The 24,899-nt window shown below is 33.4% G+C and overlaps 1 protein-coding gene across 23 annotated transcripts in view; it reads right to left on the bottom strand.

Moving 5' to 3' along the window:
• The window catches only part of LOC134685593 (Krueppel-like factor luna), a 79,924-nt gene that overhangs the window by 24,018 nt on the left and 31,007 nt on the right, over positions 1–24,899 (bottom strand). Inside the window, exon 5 of one of the 23 annotated variants that reach the window (XM_063545464.1) lies at positions 766–1,037. The exons of 8 other annotated variants lie outside the window; for them this stretch is intronic. In XM_063545464.1, coding sequence (XP_063401534.1) covers positions 781–1,037 — 257 coding nt within the window. In that variant the 3' untranslated portion in view covers positions 766–780. 14 more of the 23 variants (XM_063545439.1, XM_063545425.1, XM_063545446.1 and 11 more) reach the window with 14 other exon arrangements.

A 24,899-nucleotide genomic window follows, 5' to 3' on the forward strand; every position in this document is an offset into this window, starting at 1 on the left:
TAACTTCGTTGAAATCAGTATTATTATCAAACTTTTTGTCCATGCTATTATAATTATAATGTTCCTCATAACATAACCAATCTTATTTACACACACACACACATATATATATAAAGGGAACAAAACAGAATGTGACTATCACAATTAGTTCTGGGCGTGGCTATATTACACCCAAAAAAAATAATATACTAGTATTTAACAAAAAAATTTAAAAAAATGAATTTAAAAAGAAATTATAAGCTCAGTTTTTAGTCAAAAGCAAATTATATTTACAAACAAACAGATTATTATATAACTCATATAAAAATAACAATTTGGAATCAGACAGTTGTATATAAAACAACAATAATTTGTGCACAGGGCAACGGTTACATATCATGCTTTATCGCTCCATCATCTATATGAGAGTATTGAAGATGTGAATAGAATAGAAAATAATAGCCCCCAAAATAATCAATTAACAAAAATGAGCCCTATAAAAAGGAAAGAGAACAGCAGGTTGCAAAGCATAATAGTATATTAAATGTGGATATAAAATAAATCAAGTAATACAATACTGTTTACAGAAATGAACGATGGACAAAATAAAGAAATTATCTAATTGATTGATTGTTGGTTGCTTAACATCCAGTGGCAAATATTGCATGCATGTTCAGGTCTAGATACGATATAATTTAACTGAATAAGAGTTATTTCTAAAGACTTAGAAAAATGCATTTAAATTGGAAAAAAATAATGCACAAAGAAAAAGTGATCCCAATCAAGACGTACCCTAAACTATCAAGTTTGAGACTGACAATACTCTTTGTGATACATGTAAAAGCAGGACCTTCCCGTCTTTTTGTGTGAACACAGATTTACGTCACAAGTATTGCATTTGTACTTGCTTTGTACTGGCCAAATGCTTTTAGATTCGATCTTCTTTCGGCGGCAATACTTGCATTCCCTCCTTCTTACACTAGAAACAAGAACGTGTTCACGAGAGTTGACCACAATGCACTCATATCCATCCTGAACCGCAGCATTCGACATCACACCTGGAAGAATTATGCAGATAGAAAATAAGCAAACAAATGAACAGAAAAGGATGTGTTTCAAGACTGATAAGGAAACCTTGACTAGTGTCATAAATTCATAATGAATTAGTACACATGCAGACATACAGGAAAAGTAAGAAAAGGTGAGTGGTTTATATGTTAGTTCATAGCAAATAGTACGTAATGAGTCTGGGAAGTACATGTATACATACATAGGTACATGATAGTAAACAACTGGTTCACCAACAACAAAAATTTTGACACCAGCTATTATCCAAACTTTGAATTTTTAAAGATGCAAGCATACAGTTTCAGTTGGTAAATATATAATTAACCAAAAAAAAAAACCCAAAATCTCTCAAATATTCAGTCCAGAGTTGAAATTTTAACCGGAAAACTCAACTTAAAGCTTCATTGGGAAAAGAACAAAGTACATATTACATTTTCGAAACGACATATGCTTCATTATGAAAGTTAACCAAACAATTTCTGTCTGTATATCCACCAGAACACAAAGCTACGTCACAGGTTTCACATTTATATTGCGTCTGTACAGCATAACCACTTTTTGTTTTTATTTTATGTCTCTGACAGTATTTACATTCTTTCTTCTTGTTTCCAGGAATTGAAACAAGATGGTGTCCCGGTGGTAAATTGTGTTTATTGAAAGGAAAGGTATAGTGATTCGACTCACTACCTATTCCTCCTAAATGTGGTGACGTAAGATCCATCATAACTAAAGATTTCTCTGGATTTTGTTGAACCTCTCTCTTACCTGAAAGGTCAAAGAAAAACAAACATATAATCAAAATGAAGACAAAACTTAAAAGTATAAAATACGAAATCTTACTGCATGCCTAAGAATTTTTCATTATGATACAAAACAAAGCAGTTCCTGTTAGTTGATTCGCCTAGAACATACAGCAGCATCACATGATAAACATATATATTTGGTTCGTACTGCCAAGCCTTTCCTTGTTTTCAATTTATATTTTAAACAGTATCGACATTCTCTTTGTTTTACGCTACCGGAAGTAGGATTTACCCCCCAATGAGTGTTAAGATGTGACCTTCGGGCATATTACTTTTGTCAAAGGGAAGTCGGTTGATGTCTTATGCAAGTTCCAATTTTGGTTCTGATACAAGATTAAGTACGCATTTGGTATGATTGCTAATTATAACACAACTATCGAACATCATTCAACCGGAGTAGATTTTAGCAACTAAAGTTCAATTTATGGCCTTTAACAATGAGCAAAACCCATTCCGTTTAGTCAGCTATTAAAGACCACGACGTGCCAAAATAAGAAACAACTCCAATAAAATACAACCGCATAATTGAACACAACAAATGCATTTGTATTCAGATATCGCAGATCAAATTGATTCGTTCATTGTGTAATCATACGTTTTTTGATTGAGTTAAGTCTGCCAATTGATATTTTATCGTATGTTTTCTATGTTGTGATGTTATGCTATTGTTTCAGAAAAAGGGAGAAGGTTTGGATCCATTAAAACGTTTAATCCCGCTGCAAATGTTTGCACCTGTCCTAAGTCAGGAATCTGATGTACAGTAGTTGTCGTTTGTTTATGTAATATATACGTGTTTCTCGTTTCTCGTTTTGTTTATATAGATTAGACCGTTGGTTTTCCCGTTTGAATGGTTTTACACTAGTAATTTTTGGGCCCTTTATAGCTTGTTGTTCGGTGTGAGCCAAGGCTCCGTGTTGAAGGCCGTACTTTAACCTATAATGGTTTACTTTTTAAATTGTTATTTGGATGGAGAGTTGTCTCATTGGCACTCACACCACATCTTCCTATATCTACTAAATGAAAATCAAATATGACACAAATCCAACCCCATGAATTAAAGGGTCCAGGCATGGGACAGGGACATATATAATGTGGTTGGTTGACATTTATGAGAGCGCTCACCCCTACCTAACGTGTGGCAGTGTTAACGGTACAACATAAGAACAGACAGTACAAATCATTTAGAAATGGCTGAACTTATCAGGTATTCAAGATCAATAGTGCACAAAAAGACAGTTTATCCACATCTACATCTTCATGTAAGATTTTGTTTGTTCTTAATGGCCTTTAGTGTTCATATCGAAATATTCAAGACAAGCTCTCAAAAAGGGGGAAAGGGGATGCACTTTTTATAAATCAAAAAATAAATCACAGATCATAAATTCAAATAGCTGAAGCTGCACACACACACATGCATGTCATGAAGCAACACGTTTGGTGGAATTCCGTTTCAGCAATTTAAAACCGACTGTGACACCATAAAGAAGAAACATTTGACCCGCAAAATATTTGCTATAAGGCTACACATTTCAAAACGCATACGATTTATTAATTTTGTTCAAATAACATTCAATTATTATAACCCCTCCTCAAATGCAAGTTTCAAACGTGTTAGTGTTTGTTGGTCTCATAAGCTGCAATATTTGTTTTGTTAAGATAATATAAGTGTTTGTATAGGTCAAACATCGTCAGTTCAAAGCAATCCCCTATATAGAGTACAGTGGTAGTTTCATTTGCATTGGCAATTTTGCATCTGGTATTTGTTTGTTTTTTTGCTGTTTACAGTTTCTGATTGTATTTTCTATCTTTTAGAATGAAATTCAAAACAGTGTGGCTGTGGCCATTGATTGACACATTAAATTCATCCATTGACTAGGACAATTTAGGTGAACGTTTGTATGTAACGACCACTGCTCGTTATGCACTTTTTAAAGACTCTTAAACTATTGGGTCACCAAAGGGTCTCAACACCTTAAAAAAGTAATTCAAAAAATTAATCAGAAAAAACACGATGTATTGATTTACATCAATTATATAAATCAAAACATAAAAATTATTCCTGATTAATTTTTCGAATTATTTTATAATTAAAGGCGTTAAGAAACCTTTGGTGACCCCACAGTTTAAATGTCCATCGGTGGTACGTCGTGAACAGTGGTCGTTACAGACAAACGTTCACGTAAATTGTCCCAGTCAATGGATGACTTTAATCTGTCAATCAATAGCCACAGCCACACTGTTTTGAATTTCATTCTAAATAAATCTTTTCATTAAATGAAAAAAGTCTAACAACAATATTTGTTTCCTAGATTTCGTCTGGCGTTGCAATGCAAAGTGTTGTTTTATGCAAAAACCGATTAATAGAGAAATTCGAATATAACAAGAATGTGTCCAAAGTACACGGATGCCCCACTCGCACTATCATTTTTCATGTTCAATGGACCGTAAACTTGGGATCAAAAGTATAATTAGATTTTAAAATTAGAAAGATCATATCATAAGCAACATGTGTGCTTAGTTTCAAGTTGATTTGACTTCAGCTTCATCAAAAACTACCTCGACCAAAAACTTTAACCTGAAGCGGGACAGACGGACGGACGCACAGACCAGAACACATAATGCACCTCTACTATCGTAGGTTGGGCATGCAAAAAATTGCAAGTTTTTATCTTTACACGCAGATGATAGTTCAATGATAGTTCAATACTAGAATCTTAAACTAAAAGCTAAAAAGCAAATGATTTGGATAACTAATCCAACATTACGTGGAATAAATTTTATTTAAGCCATAAAATAAAACAAAACATACCTCTACAAAATAAGACAAACTCAAACTAACTAACTAAAATCATCTCGTTTGAAATTCAGTTCAAATCTTATTTTCTAATTCAAATTCAGTACTACTATACTTGTAACAAATTAAGACTTGTTATGAGTACATATCTTAGCAAGCATTTGATTAAAAACAAAGAAACACAATGTTTAACGTTAAACTAACTAGAATAAATGTATCCAATGTAACCCCACATATAAACAGAATTATAATACAATATGTACAATACGGTTTTTATCAATCTTGTCATGTGTCTGAAGTGAATACTTTCAAAAGTTCACACCACATTAACAGCAGAGCACACCAAATAATCAATAGTTCATACCACATAAACAATAGTTAAAAAACCATCAGTTATATACAAACACACCAATTTGCATCTCGTAAAAAACACAACGGGAGGAACAAGCATTCAAATAATAAATTTTGTAAAACTAAAATATATTCGGTTTTGAAATAGAGAGTTTGTGAACCCTTTCCAGTTGAAAACAACAGAAGTAAATGTTTGAAATTGCTTGCTATGGAAACTCTTCTTCCCAATAATCAATTTGAATGATATAAGTCACTATAGCTTTGCCCTTAAACAACAACCCGATCAACATATATATTCATACGCTGCATCTTTTACCAAATAATCATTCAATGGCAAGCTTCCTAATTATGTAGAAAAACGCAAATCACCAATATCGATTTCTTTTTTGTTCTACACTGCTATCAAGTCATTCGTCGTTATTATCCCATAATATACGAACTTTGAAAATAACTTGTTTTCTAATAATTTTAGTATGGGCGACCGTATGCATACACACATCTCTTTTTTTTTATATATATGCTGATAGCTTCTTATGTCCTATTTGACATGAAGTTAAGTGTATGCATATAAGCCATAACAAATCTAATTTGCAATTTCTAGTATATACACATAAATATCATCTCCTGTGTTAAACTGTATACATGTAGGTATAGTTCCATTATACAAATGAACTACTATAGTCAAATGTCAGCACACGTCATCGTTTACTGCGCTTTATCGCCTAAAATCTGCTCGCCAAACATTTCAACATGATGTAGATGGAAGCAATTCCGTTCGCATACTTCGCTCGCACAAAGAGCCACATCACAAGTTTCACATTTATAATTAGTTTTTACTCTCCATCCAGACGGTGTTTTTATTCTATGGACTTGACAATATGTACATCTTGCGCCATTCTTGATATCATTAGGGACAATTTTATGACCTGGTAAATCATCTAATCCCTTTAATATTATCGCTTTCTTCTTAACAACTACCGGTGCTGAAGAAGCTGTACCGTCTGGGTCGACCAAGGGATCAGTCGAGGGATATACTGGTTCTGCTACCATTGTAGGTGTTGACATGCCAGTTGTATGTTGAAGTTGCTCTTTAGGTGCAATCCCTTGTGAATGGTCAGGAAATTGAGAAGGTACAGGCATACCATGAACAATACTGGACGAAGATTGGAAATACATTGGTCGTGACTGAAACTCCATGAATTTAGGAGAACTTTCAAGACTTAGTGGATAAGGTGGCGGCGGATGTGTAATATTGGGTAAAATTGGAAAAGGTGGCGGCGGACGAGTCATATTGGGTAAATTTAACGTAAATCTTTGTCCACTGGAAATCGGATATCCACTCTTCATAGTATTCGCATCGCCTTCAGAAGGTGCGAGAGAATTGTCCCTATCTATATCGGCTTCCATTTTAGACTGTTCTGAATCCAATGGTCTTCTATGACGATTTGTACCTAAAAGATAAATATCACATAGTAGGTTTTCATCTTAAAAAATAGTTTTACATTGGCGAGTAGATGAAAAAACTTCATAATGACTGTAAAAGGGTTTCTTGAACATACATACTAGTATTTGATTTCTGAATTTAGAGGACCAATTTTATACAGCTGTATTTTCTGTTTGAAAACATCATTAAGTAAACGTAAAACTATTTTAAACAAACTTGATATATTTCAAGGTAGCGATATAACTTTCAAGGGAAATAAATTAGATAAACTATTTCCATTTTTCAGTGATAGCTGCAACACATTTCCTCAAATATGTAAATATCTTTGCCAATATCAAATACGTTTTAACATACGATGTTCCGGTAATATTCTATTCAATCAAACAGACCTAGCTTTCAAATGACACATACATGGAAGAAAATAACCAGACTGATTCGTGCAAACCGCAGAAATAACAAAAGCTGGTCCATTAGTTTTGAGCAATTTCATATTAGATTTAGACTGATATAAAATCGGTACTACCCACATCGGCTACTAGACATATCAACATCAAAATTACAGCTAAATACGATCAAATAATGACCTCAGACAGGATTAAGTCGCGATGTTTGTGGTTAAGTCCACCTCACTAAAATTTCTGTTGTTGAAATATGTACGGTTTCAATAATAGTTTAAAATTTTAAAAAAACAAGGTTTAATCTGAATATAGCAATAATTGACAATCTGATACCTTTATTTACTGTCAAATAAAAATAAGAAGTGGTATGATCGCTAATAAGACAACTCTCCACTAGAGAACAAGAGTAATAGAAGTTAACAACTATAGGTTATCGTACGGCCTTGCAAAACGAGCTGATCATATGCCGCATTGTAAGCTATTAACATCCCCCTCCCCCTAGAAAAGACATATGTAAAACAAAAACTAACAGTGCAAAACAATCAACGAAAAATAATATACAGCAATAAACCAAACTGCAAAATGACCGGTAACAAGCTTTACTGTACTCGATTGGCATTTAAATATGTAGGTGCATGTTATTTTTTTTTGCTAATGCATACAAAACTGAATATAGAAGCTCTGGAACTGTTGTACGAAGTAGTGACCCTAATGTCCGTTACCTTTGACCAAGTGTATATCTGATAGCTATTTACCTTGCCCACACAGATTGGAGGATTTTTATATGCTGTTCATCTGCAGATCACTTTTCAGGAACTTCGTATGTCGTTGTTATTCAGTTTTGTATTTTGGGTGTTGATTGATATTTGATTGTCTCCATCAAATCTAATGAAGTCTTATTTAGACTCGGGTGATTTAAAACTTAATTGACATATATAGACGTGTCTACTGTTCAAGACTGTATACCACTATATATTTATATCTAAATGGATTATGGATTATGGATTTGTATCGCAAGGTGATTGTTTTATTTAAGAATTGATTGTTTCTTATTGTAAATTCATTGGGATGTAAAGCGTTGACCGGATTTCATTTTGAATGAAGCGGGGAAGCACTTCATTCTAAAAATGTGCGAACGGTCAACGCTTTGAAAACCCTATGGACTTACTAATAACTACATGTTTTCGCTATGGTCATGAAATTGATTTTTATTTTGTATCTCTTAATGGCATTTACACTTTTTTTGTGATAGCACGTGTCTTCATGAATGTTAAACTTCTATGAGATATGAAGGTGAATTTTAGTATGACGTACAAGCGTTGTTATTCAATTAAAAATAACGGATTCTTCTGAAACATACATGTTATGTATTATTTATTTAAGACAGACAGCTAGATACCATAAACATACTACGTATACACAAGCCAGAGTCTGAGCTTGATTTGCTATATGATATAAAAACTAAACTGACGAAAAAAGGTCATTTATTCAAAATCATAAAATGCAAAAAATACATTTTGCTAATAAAACATTTGACATAAAAGTTCATATTTAATATGAAATAATAATACATAATTACTACGAAATTACATCAACTAATATCATGTCAATTGAATAAATGACAAAGAATAGCAAAGGTGGGGAGAAAAACCTGCCCCATAAATAAACATATTTACTTCAAAAGATAATATAAAGGGCGGTCTGTGGGTGGGAATTTTGAACAAATTGTTTGATAAGAATCACAAGTTAACACATCAAATGCTGATGATAAAAGGAAGTGACCACAATGCACTTACACGTGAACTCGTGCTGACCCGCAAGGCCATTGACCAATAAGAAAGATGATATCCAATCATGCATTGGTCATAAAAGAAATTTCTCTGCACGTGAAAACAAGTTATCTAATTTCAACAATTTATCGTTTAATTAAGTAGGACACTCTGACCCTTTGACCAGACTAGAGACATTATACATTTACAGTAATAAAAGCTCACTCTTTTATTTAAGTCGGTTAGTAATAACCAATTAAACAGAATTATCTTCTCTGCTGTCTTAAATTATTTTATTCCGCTTAATTTTCAATTAGCAAATAAAACTGGTTTTAAGACAGACAGCTAGATACCATAAACATACTACGTATACACAAGCCAGAGTCTGAGCTTGATTTGCTATATGATATAAAAACTAAACTGACGAAAAAAGGTCATTTATTCAAAATCATAAAATGCAAAAAATACATTTTGCTAATAAAACATTTGACATAAAAGTTCATATTTAATATGAAATAATAATACATAATTACTACGAAATTACATCAACTAATATCATGTCAATTGAATAAATGACAAAGAATAGCAAAGGTGGGGAGAAAAACCTGCCACAAATCCACTCTTTGGCTGAAAGAGTGGATCTGAAATCCACTCTAAGGCTAAAAGAGTGGATCCCCCACCCGAGGACTCTGGCGACGTGAATATAATTATATATGACTTGGGAAAAAAAATACATTCACATACATGTACACCAAACACATATCACTTATTATGTAAAACGTTTCCACATTTAGCAGAAATATTAAAAGTTTCTATTTTCATATACCAAGATATTACTTTAAAATAATCTCTTACTGGTAAAAATGATAAAAGGTGTAAATCTTATTCCGACCAGGATCACAGCAATTAAATTACAATAGAATCGCAGTTACAATGTAAGTATGATTCAGAATTCATATTTCTTCTTACATCCAGACATTTAAATATAGAATCCTTTATATATTTTAGTACAGACAATTAGTACTTTGATTAACCGAAACAATATCTTTAATTTTAAAAATTCAAACAAAACTAAAGTATATTTTTACAAAGCCCTGGATCCTTCCTAAATACGAAGTTTTATATCTGACTATTTCTGTAAGGGATCATGAGCAAAGGATTCCCAAACTAAACTTGACATTTTTCAATCGAAAATGTATAAATATAAAAAAGAATATGTGGTATGATTGCCAATAAGACAGTTCACCACAAGAGACCAAAATGACACGGAAATTAACGACTATATGTCATCGCACTGCCTTTAACAATGAGCAAAGCCTATATTGCAAAGTCAGCTATTAAAGACCCCAAAATGACCATGTAAAACAATTCAAACAAGAAAACTAACGGCCGTATTTATATAAAAAAAAAAAATTAAAAAAAAATTAAAAATTTAAAAATTAGCAAAAAACTTAAATGTAACACATAAGCAAACGACAACCACTGAACTACAGGCTCCTAACTTGGGAAAGGCACATACATACATAATATGGCGGGGTGAATTCCATAGGGTAAACATTTTTAAATTGAAGTCGGTTAGTAATAACCAATTAAACAGAATTATCTTCTCTGCTGTCTTAAATTATTTTATTCCGCTTAATTTTCAATTAGCAAATAAAACTGGTTATACTCATATCTCCTTTTACCGTTATAAATATTTTATCGGCTAATATATATCATTACTATCTGCATACAAATTAAAGTATGTTTTTTTGTTTTTGATTTAAGGCGATAAAACAAACGTTGCCAAAAGGCAAAATCAAAAGTATAAACACATCAAACGAATGGATACCAACTGTCAATTCCTGACTTGGTACACAAATGCTTTTCTGTAGATTTCTTGGTTCTTTTAAAATAAAACATTATTGGTGTTCTTCGATTCTGATATCGTTGTACAATTCTGTATTCTAATTAATTAAGTCACAAATACATGTATATCATAAACTGGAAACAAATATAAAATTGAAAAGTCCGAAAATTTAAAAAATAACGTTTAACTGTAATATTCCTGATCGAATGGTGAATATGTAAAGAACCGATCTTTAAACTAAGTGTATGGTTTCAGCTTTCATATGTCCTCCACCATTTATTGAAATAAAAAATGAATTTCGAAACTTTTAGGTGTATGTCGACCCAGGCCTGCCTCCACAACGACAACAACACCCGAATAGTCTCTACATCGACTACAATGACATAAATAGGGACCAAGTTCCCTCATCATGCAAAAATCAAGTACCAACTCTCATAGAAGTAGTTATTTTTTCTGTTGAGATTTTGAAGGAAAAGAGCATTTAGAAGACCATGTTACAATACAGGAAAATCAAACTACTTCTTTTAATAATAAATGGTGGAGGACCCGGGTTCAAGACAGTGTTCAAGTAAATGTAGTCAGACATACAAGTTTTATAATATAAAGTTCTGCAATTGGATTAACCTTTATTCTAAATTCATTGACACATTTATGTTTTCAAGAATGTAACTTTTAAAAGACATGAAAAAACATTTTGTCCATAAATTGATAGGTTTATATTAAGATAAGATAAAGTTGGGGACTATAGTCCAACTTGACGGCTTATGCATCACTTGTTTCCGGTTTTGGTGCACCATTTACCATGTGATATACAAAGAAACAACGCCGTTCTGAAGTATATGGATTACAGAGAGCGATGCCACAGGTTTCACATTTATAACGTGTAAAAATCCTAAGGCCAGTCCGGGTACGGCATTTCATTATTCTGCAATATTTGCATGTTTTCTGTTTTCCAAATCCCAAGGGAACAAGTCTGTGTTCGGGTGAAATGAGGATATCTTGGTAACTTCCAGCGTCAGATAGCTTCGTGCTTGATAAGATAGGAGGAAAGATGGATGCATCTGCAAAATAAGGGGATTTTAGTATGATCTACTTAAACATGGTTGAAAACTCAAGAATTCAAAACAAAGTGTTAACCTAGATCGTATATCTGTACAACATTGACCTCCCAAACCTTTCATCAATGAAAATAGTTATATGAACAACAATTTACACATTAAAATCTAGATTTATATTTGTTGCCTTTATATTCAGCACACTTTGCCGAGTAATTTCTGTTCTGTAAAGCCAATCCACATTTTCAAATATGCAAGTTAGCGACATAGATTTTAAATTCCATGAAATATGGGCCTAGACTCAAACTTCTGATTCAATCGTGAGTAAATTAAGGTCCAAGTAGTTAAACTATCGCCAATATGTATTGTACTCGTTTAAGTTTACTTCAACGAAACTTGACACAGTGCAGAACATTGTAATCCTTTAACACTGATCTAGGGTTAATGTTGATAAAATAAGTACTTTAAATTTCCAGATAATGTCAAATTAATCTATTATTGCTATCAAATGAAATATGTTCTGTTCAGTTCAAGATTTCAGTGATTAAGTAAAAATCTGGGTTTTTTTATTGGCTGCTATAGTATTAAGTTGTACTGAATATTAGTACTTAACCATACAAATTCAAAGATATGTACACAACCTTCTGTATTTTTTCCCTTCTCGATCACGTGACACACTTAGTGAACAAAGTTGTTACAACATAGTCTTATAAAGAGTGAAATGCTTAGGCAAACCCAAAGTAATATCATTTATATTTATTGATGATGGAGAGTTGTCTCATTGGCACTCACACCACATCTTCCTATATCTAATAACGATACCAAGATACGAAACTCCATCATGCTGCAGATAATACACCAAATACTCATTAGAAATACAGCAAAACACTCATTAGAAATTTTCAATAGAAATTTTCAATCAATCATTTAAGTAGTTTTTAAATCCAAACTGACATACGTACATGCCTACTGTGTACCTTCTTCATAACTATTTATAGTGATGACTTCAACTATACTTCTCTTTATTCTAATCCAGTCATATATGTCAGAATCCAAAAACCCTGACACATGAAGCACTCATTACTTCCAAGCGGTTGACAAACTATAAAGTCAATAATATCCGAGACAAGTGCGAAGAAAAATCTTAAAATTCATCCACATGTTGAAAAAATTAAAATATCGGCAACTAGGTAAAAGGTATTTGACATGTAAGAAAGGTGGCCTGAGAACACAGTTATTTCGTAGTGCATTTCTTTAGACAATAAATTCAAATTAAAAAAATCCCACCTGCTCTTTCTCAAAAAGAGTTTTACAGTGTAGTGTACTCACAGTGAGACAAATAATATCAAAATTATAGAAACTTCTACCAGCTCTATTAAACTCAAAATATTGACAATTCTGTGTTAAGGGGGTGTTAAATTCAGTTTGACAGCTTCAGACGTAATAAAATTTGACCTTTCTGAACTGGACCAAATCACTACTTAACATAAAGATTCAGCACCCCAATTTTTTAAACATATAATTAATTACATCCCCCTACTTAATATTTCATGCATTTAATATCAAGAAATAAATTGGGAAAGTGTATCAAATAAAATATGCAAGTTATACACTGTTTACACTAGGGACTAATATATTCGTAAGACAACGAAAACCAAAGGACGACAACTGTGTCCTTGGACCAGGTGGTTACACATTACAACTCATCACTGTAAAGCTGTTGACCATCAATTCACCTAATAGGCTATTCAGTCGAATGTGAGTAAATGTGTGTTGAAAAATTGTTTGACGGACGGACGGACGGACGGACGACCAGACGGACAATGCGAATGCAATACAAACAAAATTACAAGAGTTAGGATATGGTATTTTTGTCAAATTTACTTCAATAGATATTTTGTTATAAGACAAAGTCTTTATTTATCTATATGATTTATTTTCACAAGTGATTTTTATATGGTTATACAAATTGTTCATAAAAAAAATTAATTTAGTTCACAATTTCACGTAAAAAAAACTTACACGGAAAATATTATTTTGAATTTAGAATTGTCCATCTTTTGATTATCTGCATCTTCAGAATGAATCTCAAGCAAGTATAAAGACAGCTAAATATCATCAAATCGCATCCAACCGATAATAGACAAAATCGGCCCGTTATTTATTTACACATGCATGCAAACCCACAACCAAACTAGCTAAGTAGAATAACAACTAGAGTTTGACTAGATTTGTCCACAGTAACAGTTGTATATTAAATATGTCATTCATTGCCTTCGTCATCTAACTTTCCTCCTTGAGTTTTAATAAGTGTATCATGATAGGCTTTGAAGCACATTCTTTCAGACGTTTCAAGTTTACATAACGGAACTTCACAGGTTCCGCACTTGTGTCGGGTAAAAATAGGCAACCCTGACCTAGTCTTGTTGTTATAGAAACGACAATACATGCATTTCTTTTGTTTATGTCCTTCATTTGACACGCACGGGTGTCCAGGAACTTCAAATGATTTATTTGTGAGGACCATTCCTCGATACATATCTTTGTAGTAGTCGGTATAGTATGATACTTGCATCTGACCGAGGTCTTCAGTCCGAGGAGATATCTTAATGTGAGTTCCTGAAAGGGAAAAAGAGAGACAAAGAATTAAAGACAGAAACTAGCCAAAACTATTTGAAAAAATCACACATCATCAACATGCACCTCACATAAAAGGAGAAAAGTATTAGTAACTGTGAGAACAAGACAAGAGTATACAATGTGTATAATTGATTAGAACACACATGAACACTTTACAGATGAATAATTGATGTGGCCACCATAAGAAATAATAGGCCACTCATTTGTATCTTAAAAGATCATTCAAATATTCTGTTTTTAATTTGAATCAGATAACCCGCCATTTCTCAGATAACCCGCCATTTCTTATCATGCAAGAGATTCAAATATTGTTTTAGAAAATGTGCAAAGAATCGTGATTAACTTTCATTTCACGTCTTCAACCTACTAGTACAAAACACAGAAAGGCCAATGTTAAGTCAGATAAATAATGATTCTTTACACTGTTCCCCATCTTTTACTTTGTTTTTATACAAATTATCATATTTAAATCTCTAAACCGTAGTCATACATAAAAATAGGAAACAATAAACACTGAAATACCATTATTATTTTAATTCATTAAACGGTATAAGCTTTGAACAATGGATTAAGTTTATTTTCAGAAAGACAAGGTCAATGTTTTAAAGTCCCACAACGTTCAAGAACCGGTATAACCCAACAATTCCTCGTGGTATTGCTTAAAACAATCCCTTTCTGAAGTATCGTCCCTACACAAAGACACATCACAACTCTCGCATCGAAATCTAGATGCGACCTGCCATCCTGACTTAGTCTTTCTGCGATATTTCTGACATTGCTTGCATTTACGCTGTTTGTGTCCCTCATTCGGAACAATTCTATGACCCGGAATACCAGAATCCATTGACCTATTGACGTTCCAATATGCAAAGCTAGAGAGGTCAAATCCTGAAAGGGAAATAAAATCGAGTTACTCATCAACATATAATGGCATGCCAGAACTGTTGGTATAATTTGTGCTCAACTGTAAAATTCATTCTGAAACCAAACGTTCAGATTTCCATTCATTATAAGCAGGTCTGATAAAAATATGAGTCATCATATGACCGGTTTCTAATCCCAACTTTGCATTACAACCTTTCTGATTATAGGATTGATTGGTATTTGGTGTTTAATGACACTTTCAGCACTATTTGACATTTCGTGGCTGTTAGTGTTTATTTGTCGAAGAAGCACGAGTGCCTGGGAAGAACCACCGATCTTCGACAGGAAAACTGACAGTCCAAGTCAATTAAGATTAAAATCGAACGCACCTGCCATATAAAAGTTAATACAATAGATGAACTACGTGGGCCACTCGACAACTGATGCCCCCTGAAGACATGGAATTGCGTGCGGAAATATGAAGACAAACAAAGAACATCATTCAACATTTTATCAACATAGTCAAAGAATCACTCATCAAAATGTAACTTATTTTATTTTTTGAATGTACCTTTTCGCAAAATAATTGATAAATGTAATCAACAAATGTATATCTTATACAGGAATCAGCATACATGAAACCTGGGTTACCCTATATGCTATTTATCAAACGATTCAAAGGATTCAAAATCAAACTGTAACCGAAGATGTCATAGGGAAACGGCAAAATCCGAAGATTGTCCTCGACTAGTCTCACATCTTAGCAATACATTTATCTTTAGGCTAATAAAACTTTTCAACTATATTCGGCTTGCCCTGGTAGAAAAAAAGACACATGACGATTATTATTTTACTACCAACAAAATCAAAGCTACAATATTTCATACATTGTGTTTAAAAATAATCAGAAACTAAACATCCAACTTTAACACAACTAAGAATGTCTTTCTAGTGCATGGTGTCACATAAAATATCAAAAAGAGATTTTGTGAAGAATGTTGTATCTTGTTGAAACAGTGCTCTGTTAACGACATTGTCGAATTAAAGTTAAAACATTCGACGCGTAAGCTTTAAAACACAACGGTAAAACGTGTCACCATTGTCATTATACTAGTAGTTAGCTTTGAAACGCAAATGAAACACTTGTCATCATTTTAAACATAAAATCCAGTTCTGAACACTAACAATTAAGACGAAATAAATAAGACCTCAAAGCGTAGACAGAATTTTTGCAAAGTATACTTTGAACATCCATGGAAAAAAACTTGATATGAGTAGCGTTTCTTTCTGAAAAATTCTTCGTGATATTGTTAAAAGTTCCTCGTGATACGTTTTATTTCGGGAAGTGTTAATTTCTGAACAATTCCTCGTGATATTGTTTAAAACAGTCTCTTTCACGACACAAAGCTACGTTACATATATCACATCGAAACCTCGAATTGACCCGACATCCCGATTTTGTACGTATCTGATTTTTCTTGCACTGCTTGCACTTTAGTTGCCTGCGACCTTCGTTCGGAATCATCCTATGACAAAGTACCGTACCTGAAAGGTAAAGATAAAAGGATAAAAGACGGAGTCCTAAAATTCAATTCATTTTCTACATTAGTCAAAGGCAACAGTGAAACCCCAATTAACCAAAAACCACCTCAAAAGTCAGATACAATACATACCATCATAAAAATACCATGTTTTAACCTCAAACTTTAATTTAGATGGAGCTTCGCCATTTCATTTAAAAACTCTTTACATACAATATTAGATAATTTGATACTTTTATTGACATACTATGATGGAATCGCATTTAACGTCCAGTAGCAAATAGTATGTTTGCATATTAGGAAGAGGACATGTTCATATGATATGAATAAGAACCTTTCATTCTTACTATCTCCTAACAAATTAATGTTTTAGGTTGTTGATCTCAACGTAACCGTCAACAGGAAAACACGACACCCTATCCACACTTTTTACTGTCTTCCAGTCAGCGTGTCTAACGCTCACTCCTGAATGCCAAGTACTTAGATGAGTTGCAAAAAGATAACTATTCTTTCATTTGACATGAGCAGAAGTCAAACCATCCTTCGGCACTCGATCGCGTACTGTCTCGAGACTAATTGACACAATACCCAAACTACTAGTATATGAAAATAAAATCAGCTCTAAGGTTTTAACAAATGTGAACTATAAACTCCAAGAACAGTCAACAGAAATTGAATATATATCGCCTCATAATATAAAATGTGTCTATAGTACACGGATGCCCAATCCGCAAGTATCATTTTCTATGTTCAGTCAAAACTCTAATTTGGCAATAAGATTAGAGAGCTCATAGCATAGGGATCATGTGTACTAAGTTTAAAGTTCAACGTCATCAAAAAACTACCTCGACCACAAACTTTGACCTGAGGCGGGACAGACGGACGGACGAACGGACACATAGACCAGAAAACATAATACTCATAAATTGGGGCATAAACTCACGTTCGTTCTAAATAGTTTAGCTATTTTTAAAATTGTGTAGTCAATGCTACTATTGTGACATATACATTTAAAATTTTAGGACCAAATATTAGAGGTTAATTCATTATGAATACATTAATTCTAGAGCGGACCTTAAATATTAAATCGTACTTTTGAAGGAAAATGAAAATGAAGCACTCGTAGAGTAATTCTTTTGTGTATTTTAAAATTATACAAAATATAAAATCAAACTATTGTACAAATCATAAAAAAAAATCATCCCACGTGTCAATCAAGTATATAGTTTAGCTTTCTATCTAAAACCGGTATGTCTATAGATATGACAATCCGTCGTTGTAAAAAATGATGTAACAAGGCACAAATAATCAACTTCATCATGCACCTATCCTATTTCCACAAGAGACAACTTTAATATTTGTCTGGAAACACAAACTGTTCATGGAACAATTTGAAACACTGTCGCTGTGTACGTGTGGTTTCTTGACACAAAGGCACGTTACACACTGAACACCTTACACGTGTCCAGATCGTGTTTCCGGTGGACGTTCTTCTCCCTATCGCTGAACAGTAGCGGCATGGTTTTTGTTTATACCCATCCGTAGTGACTAAATGGTGGCCTTGAGGAGATAATGGTGACCTTGGCTTATGACCCGGAAGAGGATAACGTTCCCTGTTGACGCATGGTGATTTCACTGAAAGGAAAATGATGGAAAAATAAACAAATTTGTTCACAGGGTTAATGAAGACAAACTGATTTTAATTTACAAAACTATTCCCGACATTTGCGAAAGCATAATACACTTAATACAAATTTGCCATCACCTTTGTATATCACTTTAATATAAACATTAATTTCTGTAACCCAGGATACACAACCGTCACCCGTCTCGATCAAAATAAAGGTCAAAGTTAGCCAATTCATTCCAAACTACCTGATTCTACAGATAATTGATCATCAAGAGAAAGTAAATTGAAGATATTATTAATCCTTCGATCCATATAAATATTTAATCCTTCGATCCATATAAATATTCAGAGAAAAACTTTGATTCAATCATGTCAACGAAAATGTTCACTGTCGTGTATATGTATTTTATTATAGAAATACTACATTTATATTGATAATTGTATATGAAAACCATTTCCCTTTTATATGCGTAAGCCGTTTATAACAGTTATGTCACTTTTTATTAAAGATATGTTTTTCGTGAAATAGCTGGAAGCAAGGTCGTGTTTTTACACGACATAAGGGAACGTTACACACTGAACACTTCACTTGAGTCAGAACGACCCAGCCAGATACAGTTCTAGTCCCCTCCATTTTACAATATTGACACATTTTCTGCTTGAAATTATCATTTAAAACCAGAGTATGCTTTTCAGTGTCAGTTCCGCGTGTCCCACTTGGCGACAAAAAGGATCCTCCTTTCATGGCACTTTTTGGGACTGTCGTTTGGCCTGAAAGGTAAAGAATCGTGTTTGCAATTATTCTACGTGTATATACTATGAAGGTATACATTTATAGCTCAAAGAAAAAAAAACAAAAAGAAAAATATTCATCAATATCGATTAGCAAATTATATACTTTAAATTTCAACGCATGTTCGGAAACTTTATAAGAATATAACAATATGAAACACTAACTTCAACATACCGAAATTCCAAGAACTAACAAATAAGTCAGTAATGCCTGTTTAATTTATTATGACTGAATCCCATGATGATATGTAAACCGAAAATTTACTGCGAGTATTCAACTATGAAAATGAAGCCAATGTAAGTTGGTCCCAGTTAATCTTAAATAACACTTATCAATCGTAGTAACTTGGTAACATACTTAAGAAACTGAAACATTTCTGGTGACCGATTGAACATGGAAAACAATTATTGTCAGTTATTGCTGTCAGATGTCTGATTCTTACCCTTTTATATAGTGGAAGTCAAATTTCCCAACCTTTATCCCAGTCGAACACTTCATAGAAGTCTTATCTAATTTGTTCTCAACCGAACATGCATTAAAAAATATTTGCCACTGGACGTTTAACAATTACTGCTAATTAAGCTATTATCTATTTTTTTCTCAAACTGAACATGCATGAAATGTTTGCCACTGGACGTTTAACAATTACAGATAATTATGCTATTATCTTATATTAAGTATTTATCGTATGGATAGGAGCAAGGACACATTCACTTAGTGAAAATGAGTTTTAATAATAAGAAATACTTACTTAAAAAATTAAACACAAAAAAATGGATAAGAATAGAGGGGTCTATACCCCAAAGCGCCTGTGATCTAACTCAAAAGTTTTCCTTAGTATCCTCGATTAAGAGATGATATGAATATTTTTTCAGTTGGTTTATGAATAGATCTATTACAAAATTATAGTAGTCAAAATACTAGTATTCACATGTCAAAACAAGTTTGGTAACGACAAACGATTTCTTTAGGTTTTAAAACAGCTTCAAGCGTCTTCACTTTACATTTTTGAACCACTAAGGTTCAGACTGATCAAGTAAATGTGTGATTTCAAGGCCTGTTAAAATCAATGGCTACATATATTAATTTCTGAGGAAAGTTTCACAATCAAATAGTTCGCATGCTCATTACTAAAGATGAATTATATGATAGGGAAACGTTAGTTGTACAGCTTCTCATAACATCAATGTATAAACGCAAAGTTACTTGTCTTTAGACATATCGTCCTTGAATACAATTTTATCATGAAAAAGTTTAAAGCATTCCCTGTATGGACGTGTAATTCCGCGACACAATGACACGTTACAAATGGAGCATTTAGTCCCAGTCAAAACTGTATACCCAGAATGCGTTTTTTGGCCCGTAAGCCTGCAGTAATAGCATATGTTTTGCTTATATTGGTCGTTTGGGACCAAGTCATGACCTCCAACACCTCTGATATAAATATGTTGTGTCGACACAGAAGAATGTGTTTGTTGAATGTTTGCTCTTCCTGAAATGAAAATAAATAACCAACATTGAATGATAACTAGTCATCCTGTCATCGAAGTATTTTACAAGTAAACACAAGAAAAGGTTATAGAGAAAGTGGTAAATTATTTTTTAAGCAACTTCAAACTACAGAAACGGTATACCAAGAGCAGAGTAATACTAAGAAATCATTCTACACCCAACTCTTTCCGCACAGAATTGACAATCCCTGTTTTCATTATTTCGGTATGTTAGTAATTTTTCCTCAATAACAGTAGTGTCTCTCTTTCTTTAAAAAAAAAACACTCGCATAATATATACCACAAACACAGCCACAGTATTCATTGTGTACAAGACTGACGAAGAAGTGGATAAAGATCCCCTTAGCTACAAGCATTTATAATGCGGCAACCAAACAAACACCTCTTATTATACATGATACAACTTTATTCCGAAATAAACAGAAAGGTAAATGAAAAAAAAAATATATCGATTATTGAAATGTACATGAAATTATTAAAAAAAATCTTTTTGAAATGTACACAGAGTTATGACAATTTTCTCCTAGTGGATATTCCCCGTTTCCATTTTCAATTATATTGTTCCCCTCACTTAGTCTCCAGAATAAAATATCAAAATATGATTGCTCGTTATAAAAAAAATTGAACATCAAGTACTGAATATATTTTCCTGTCTTTTTTGTCTCGATGACGCCTAATACAAGGACAGACAATTTCCTATTACTTTGAAATATTCTCATCGGATGTTGTATATTGTTTGAGAATATATTCTTCGTGAAACAACCTAAAACAACTCCTTTCTGTCTTTCCATCATGACATAGAGGGACATTACAAGTTTCACATTTAGATCGAGTAAGTATTTTCCATCCTGACGGTGATTTCATTTCGTTAGCCCGACAGTATCTACATAGTTTTTGCTTCTTGCCATCAGTAGGAACAATGTTATGCCCAGGAATGCCACTGTTCCAGAACCTATAATTTGGTTGACCTTTATTCGTCATCATACGTGCATCACCTGCAAACAGAAAGGGGCAAAACAAATTGGTTAACCTTTTTTCAACTTCCATTTTCATTTTAATTTAAGACATATTATCAACGTTCACTGTTTTGAATAAATTTCAACTGCAACCAGGAAGCGGCAAAACAAATTGGTTAACCTTTTTTTCAAATTCCATTTTCATTTAAGACAAATTAATTGATGCTCATTGTTGCGAGTAAATTTCCATACACAAACCTCCAAATCAAAACATGTTCTCCCTTCTCGCGTATCAAATGCATACTTCGTTTGAAAACATGTTAGCAAACTTTTTATTCAGACATCTAGGATAGAGCATCGTTTAAACCTGAACTTTGAAATATAAACTTAAAATAATCTACGGATTTATTAAAACAAATGCTACTATTTACAAATAAAAGTACGCTAAAAATTGAACACACTCAATTTTCAACATATACAATGGGTTTCAATGACGGATTGCAAAGCTAAGCTGGTCACTATACTCTCTCGAAAAGAATCTACATTTGCTGAAGCACGAAGCTTTAGTATATTTTTCTAATACATTCTAGACAGTTAAACAAAATCAAAAACGAGGTCTACTAATCAAATGGGTGGTCAAAGTCGTGGTAGGTGTTGACTGTTTTCGCAGTCCTTATGTCCTGCCATAAAGAAGTCAAAAGCAGGAATAACAAACTCCAGATGGTATTTACTGAAACAATTCCTTCCGGTTCTAATACCAGGACAAAGCGGGACAAGACAGGCTTGACACTGATAAGCAGTCTCAGCTATTCCTCCTGCCGCTGTTCTAAGTTTACGTTTTTGACAGTATCTGCACCTTTTACGGCGATTTGTTTCCATTGGCACAAGTTTGTGTCCATTCATGGCCTCGTGTTCTTGCAAAATCTGGTTCATTTCTGACATGCCTATTGATTGGCTGATATCTGAAACACTGTCTGACTTGCTATCCCAGGCAAATGTTCCTGCAAGGAGAGAAGTGACTGGTTAAACCATTATATGCTCTAGACAAGAGAGGGGCGTATTATCACGAAAAATCACACTAATATCAAAATGTCTTGTAAATATCACGACACTCACGTTCAATGCATTACACATATACACAACAAACACATGAAGACGTGTGAAATAAAGATATCATTTAAGCAACCATTCGTGATACAAATTAAAACAATCTCTATTTTTAGTACACAGAGGAACATCACAGAGGTGGCACTTGTTTCTCGTTCTAGCCATATGACCAAGTCTTGTTTTTATTTTCCGTTCTGAACAGTATTTACAGGGTCTGAGTTTGCCATCAAAAGTATTCACAACAACATGACCTTGGGTCTCTAACTGTCGTAATTTTGCACGATGCCATTCGAACTGATGAGAATGAGAAAAAGACGGATAAGTATGTGCCGCCATTTGTTGAAGCTTCGGCATATCTGAAAGGAGAAAGAAACAATCTGTAATTTTATTATTCCGGACCTCTACAAGAACAATACCATGCATACATCCTAGCAAATTAGCAACTATTAGAGCGAGACAATAAAACCCGAAGTCTTTACATCAGACGGATAGAACAGTCAAGTATCGATCCAGTGATGATATGCAATGAAACAATCTCGGTGTTTTGTGCACAATGGTACGTCGCAAGTCGAACACTTGTATCGACTCCGTATTTTATGACCTCCTTTTGAAATAGTTTTGCTAACTGAACAAACAGCACATGATCTTAATTTCTTATCAACATTATCAACTGCACAATGGCCCAACATTTTTAAGTTTCTCATGTAAATATGTCGTTTTGCTCTAATATCACCAGAGACTTGACGAGAGGAACCATCGGAATGAATTGGAAAGGGTCGGCGGAAATTTTGATGGCCTGATTCTTGCAATGACTTGTTAGTTTCTGATATAAATTCACCAGGGAGAAAATCTGAAAGGAAAAAGAAAACAATTCTTACTGCATGCAAGGAACAAGCATAGCTTATATCTAGAATAAGGATTGGGATTAATACCCGGAAAAGAATCCACGAGAAAAGAGAAGTGACAATTCGAGACAGCTATGCAAACATATTTAAAAAGCACTCACGAAATTCACAATTTGCTATCAATGAAAAGCAATTAGCATTGATGAAGGAAATATCAAAACACAAGAAAAAAGTGGAAATCTTCAATGTAAATTAACACGAGGAGTCTGTTGTTCTTCACGTTTAGCTCCCCCCCTTTCAGTACAGCTATGAGATACAGTAACATTTATATTTTTTATTACATAAATACAAAGCGATTCACAAATAAACAAATAGGCAAACAAAACGAAAAATGTTTGCAGTATATGATTATGACATGACGGCAACTAACTCAATAATGAGCTGATTTCCATTAATTTCAAAATTCAACCATGCAAAGTCAAATTTAAAATACACACGTGTACAATAGTTCTTATATTAGACGTGTCAAACGTCGCATCTCTACATAAAAACTACGAAAAACAACAAAAAGTGCAGCAACCAATTACAAGATAGAGAGATGATTGTAAAACCTGATAATGATAACTGTCTTTTAAACCAATAATCAACACTTCCACACATAGGTATCTATAGATGGAACATATATAAATAAAGAAAATTGTTTTCGTATTAATTGTCAAACGATGTCCACGTACAAAAAGAATTCCGACATGGTTAAAACATTTACTGTTAATTAACTCAACAGTTCTTCAGTTAGACTGAATCGTTTATACTAGAAGAGGTTTGTTCAAGAAGGGCTCTATGATATTCAACAAAACAATCTCTATATCCAATACAAAGAGGTGCTGCGCATGTCCCACATTGCTGACGCACGCGTACTCGTTCTCCTTTCGGTGACCTGATATCATGTTTAAGGCATTGTACGCATATTTTCTTCCTTTTACTGAAAGTGTCAACAATGGGATGACCTATAGAGGCTAATTTCTGTTGTTGGTATTTTTTCCAAACTCTTTGCTGATAGTCGGTTGTGGCGTCAAAAACTACAGGTGCATCTCCTGAAAGATAAAACAATTTCGTCGTCATTTCCACCATTTTGGTATCAATCAAAATATAATGTGCAGTCAAAATCCTTAAACAAAGAATTCAATTGGTGAAATAAACAGAAGGGCACCTTTTTCCTTCTTCATTTGAAGACCTCTAATTCTATAGTAAGTTTCAAAATAAAATAGTTTTCCCACATCATATTTCAGTTCTCATTTTTGCAGAATACGTTTTTAACAACAACTGCAATATGTATCATTATATTAAAATTGAGAATGGAAATGGGGAATGTGTCAAAGAGACAACAACCCTACCATGCATGTAAGAGAAAACAGCAGAAAGTCACCAACAGGTCTTCAATGCTGTAATACACATATCATACACAGATATGCATAACGAGAGACAGCAAATCAACAATAACC

This window comes from Mytilus trossulus, chromosome 9 (genome assembly GCF_036588685.1).
Source record: "Mytilus trossulus isolate FHL-02 chromosome 9, PNRI_Mtr1.1.1.hap1, whole genome shotgun sequence".
Lineage (NCBI taxonomy): Eukaryota > Metazoa > Mollusca > Bivalvia > Mytilida > Mytilidae > Mytilus > Mytilus trossulus.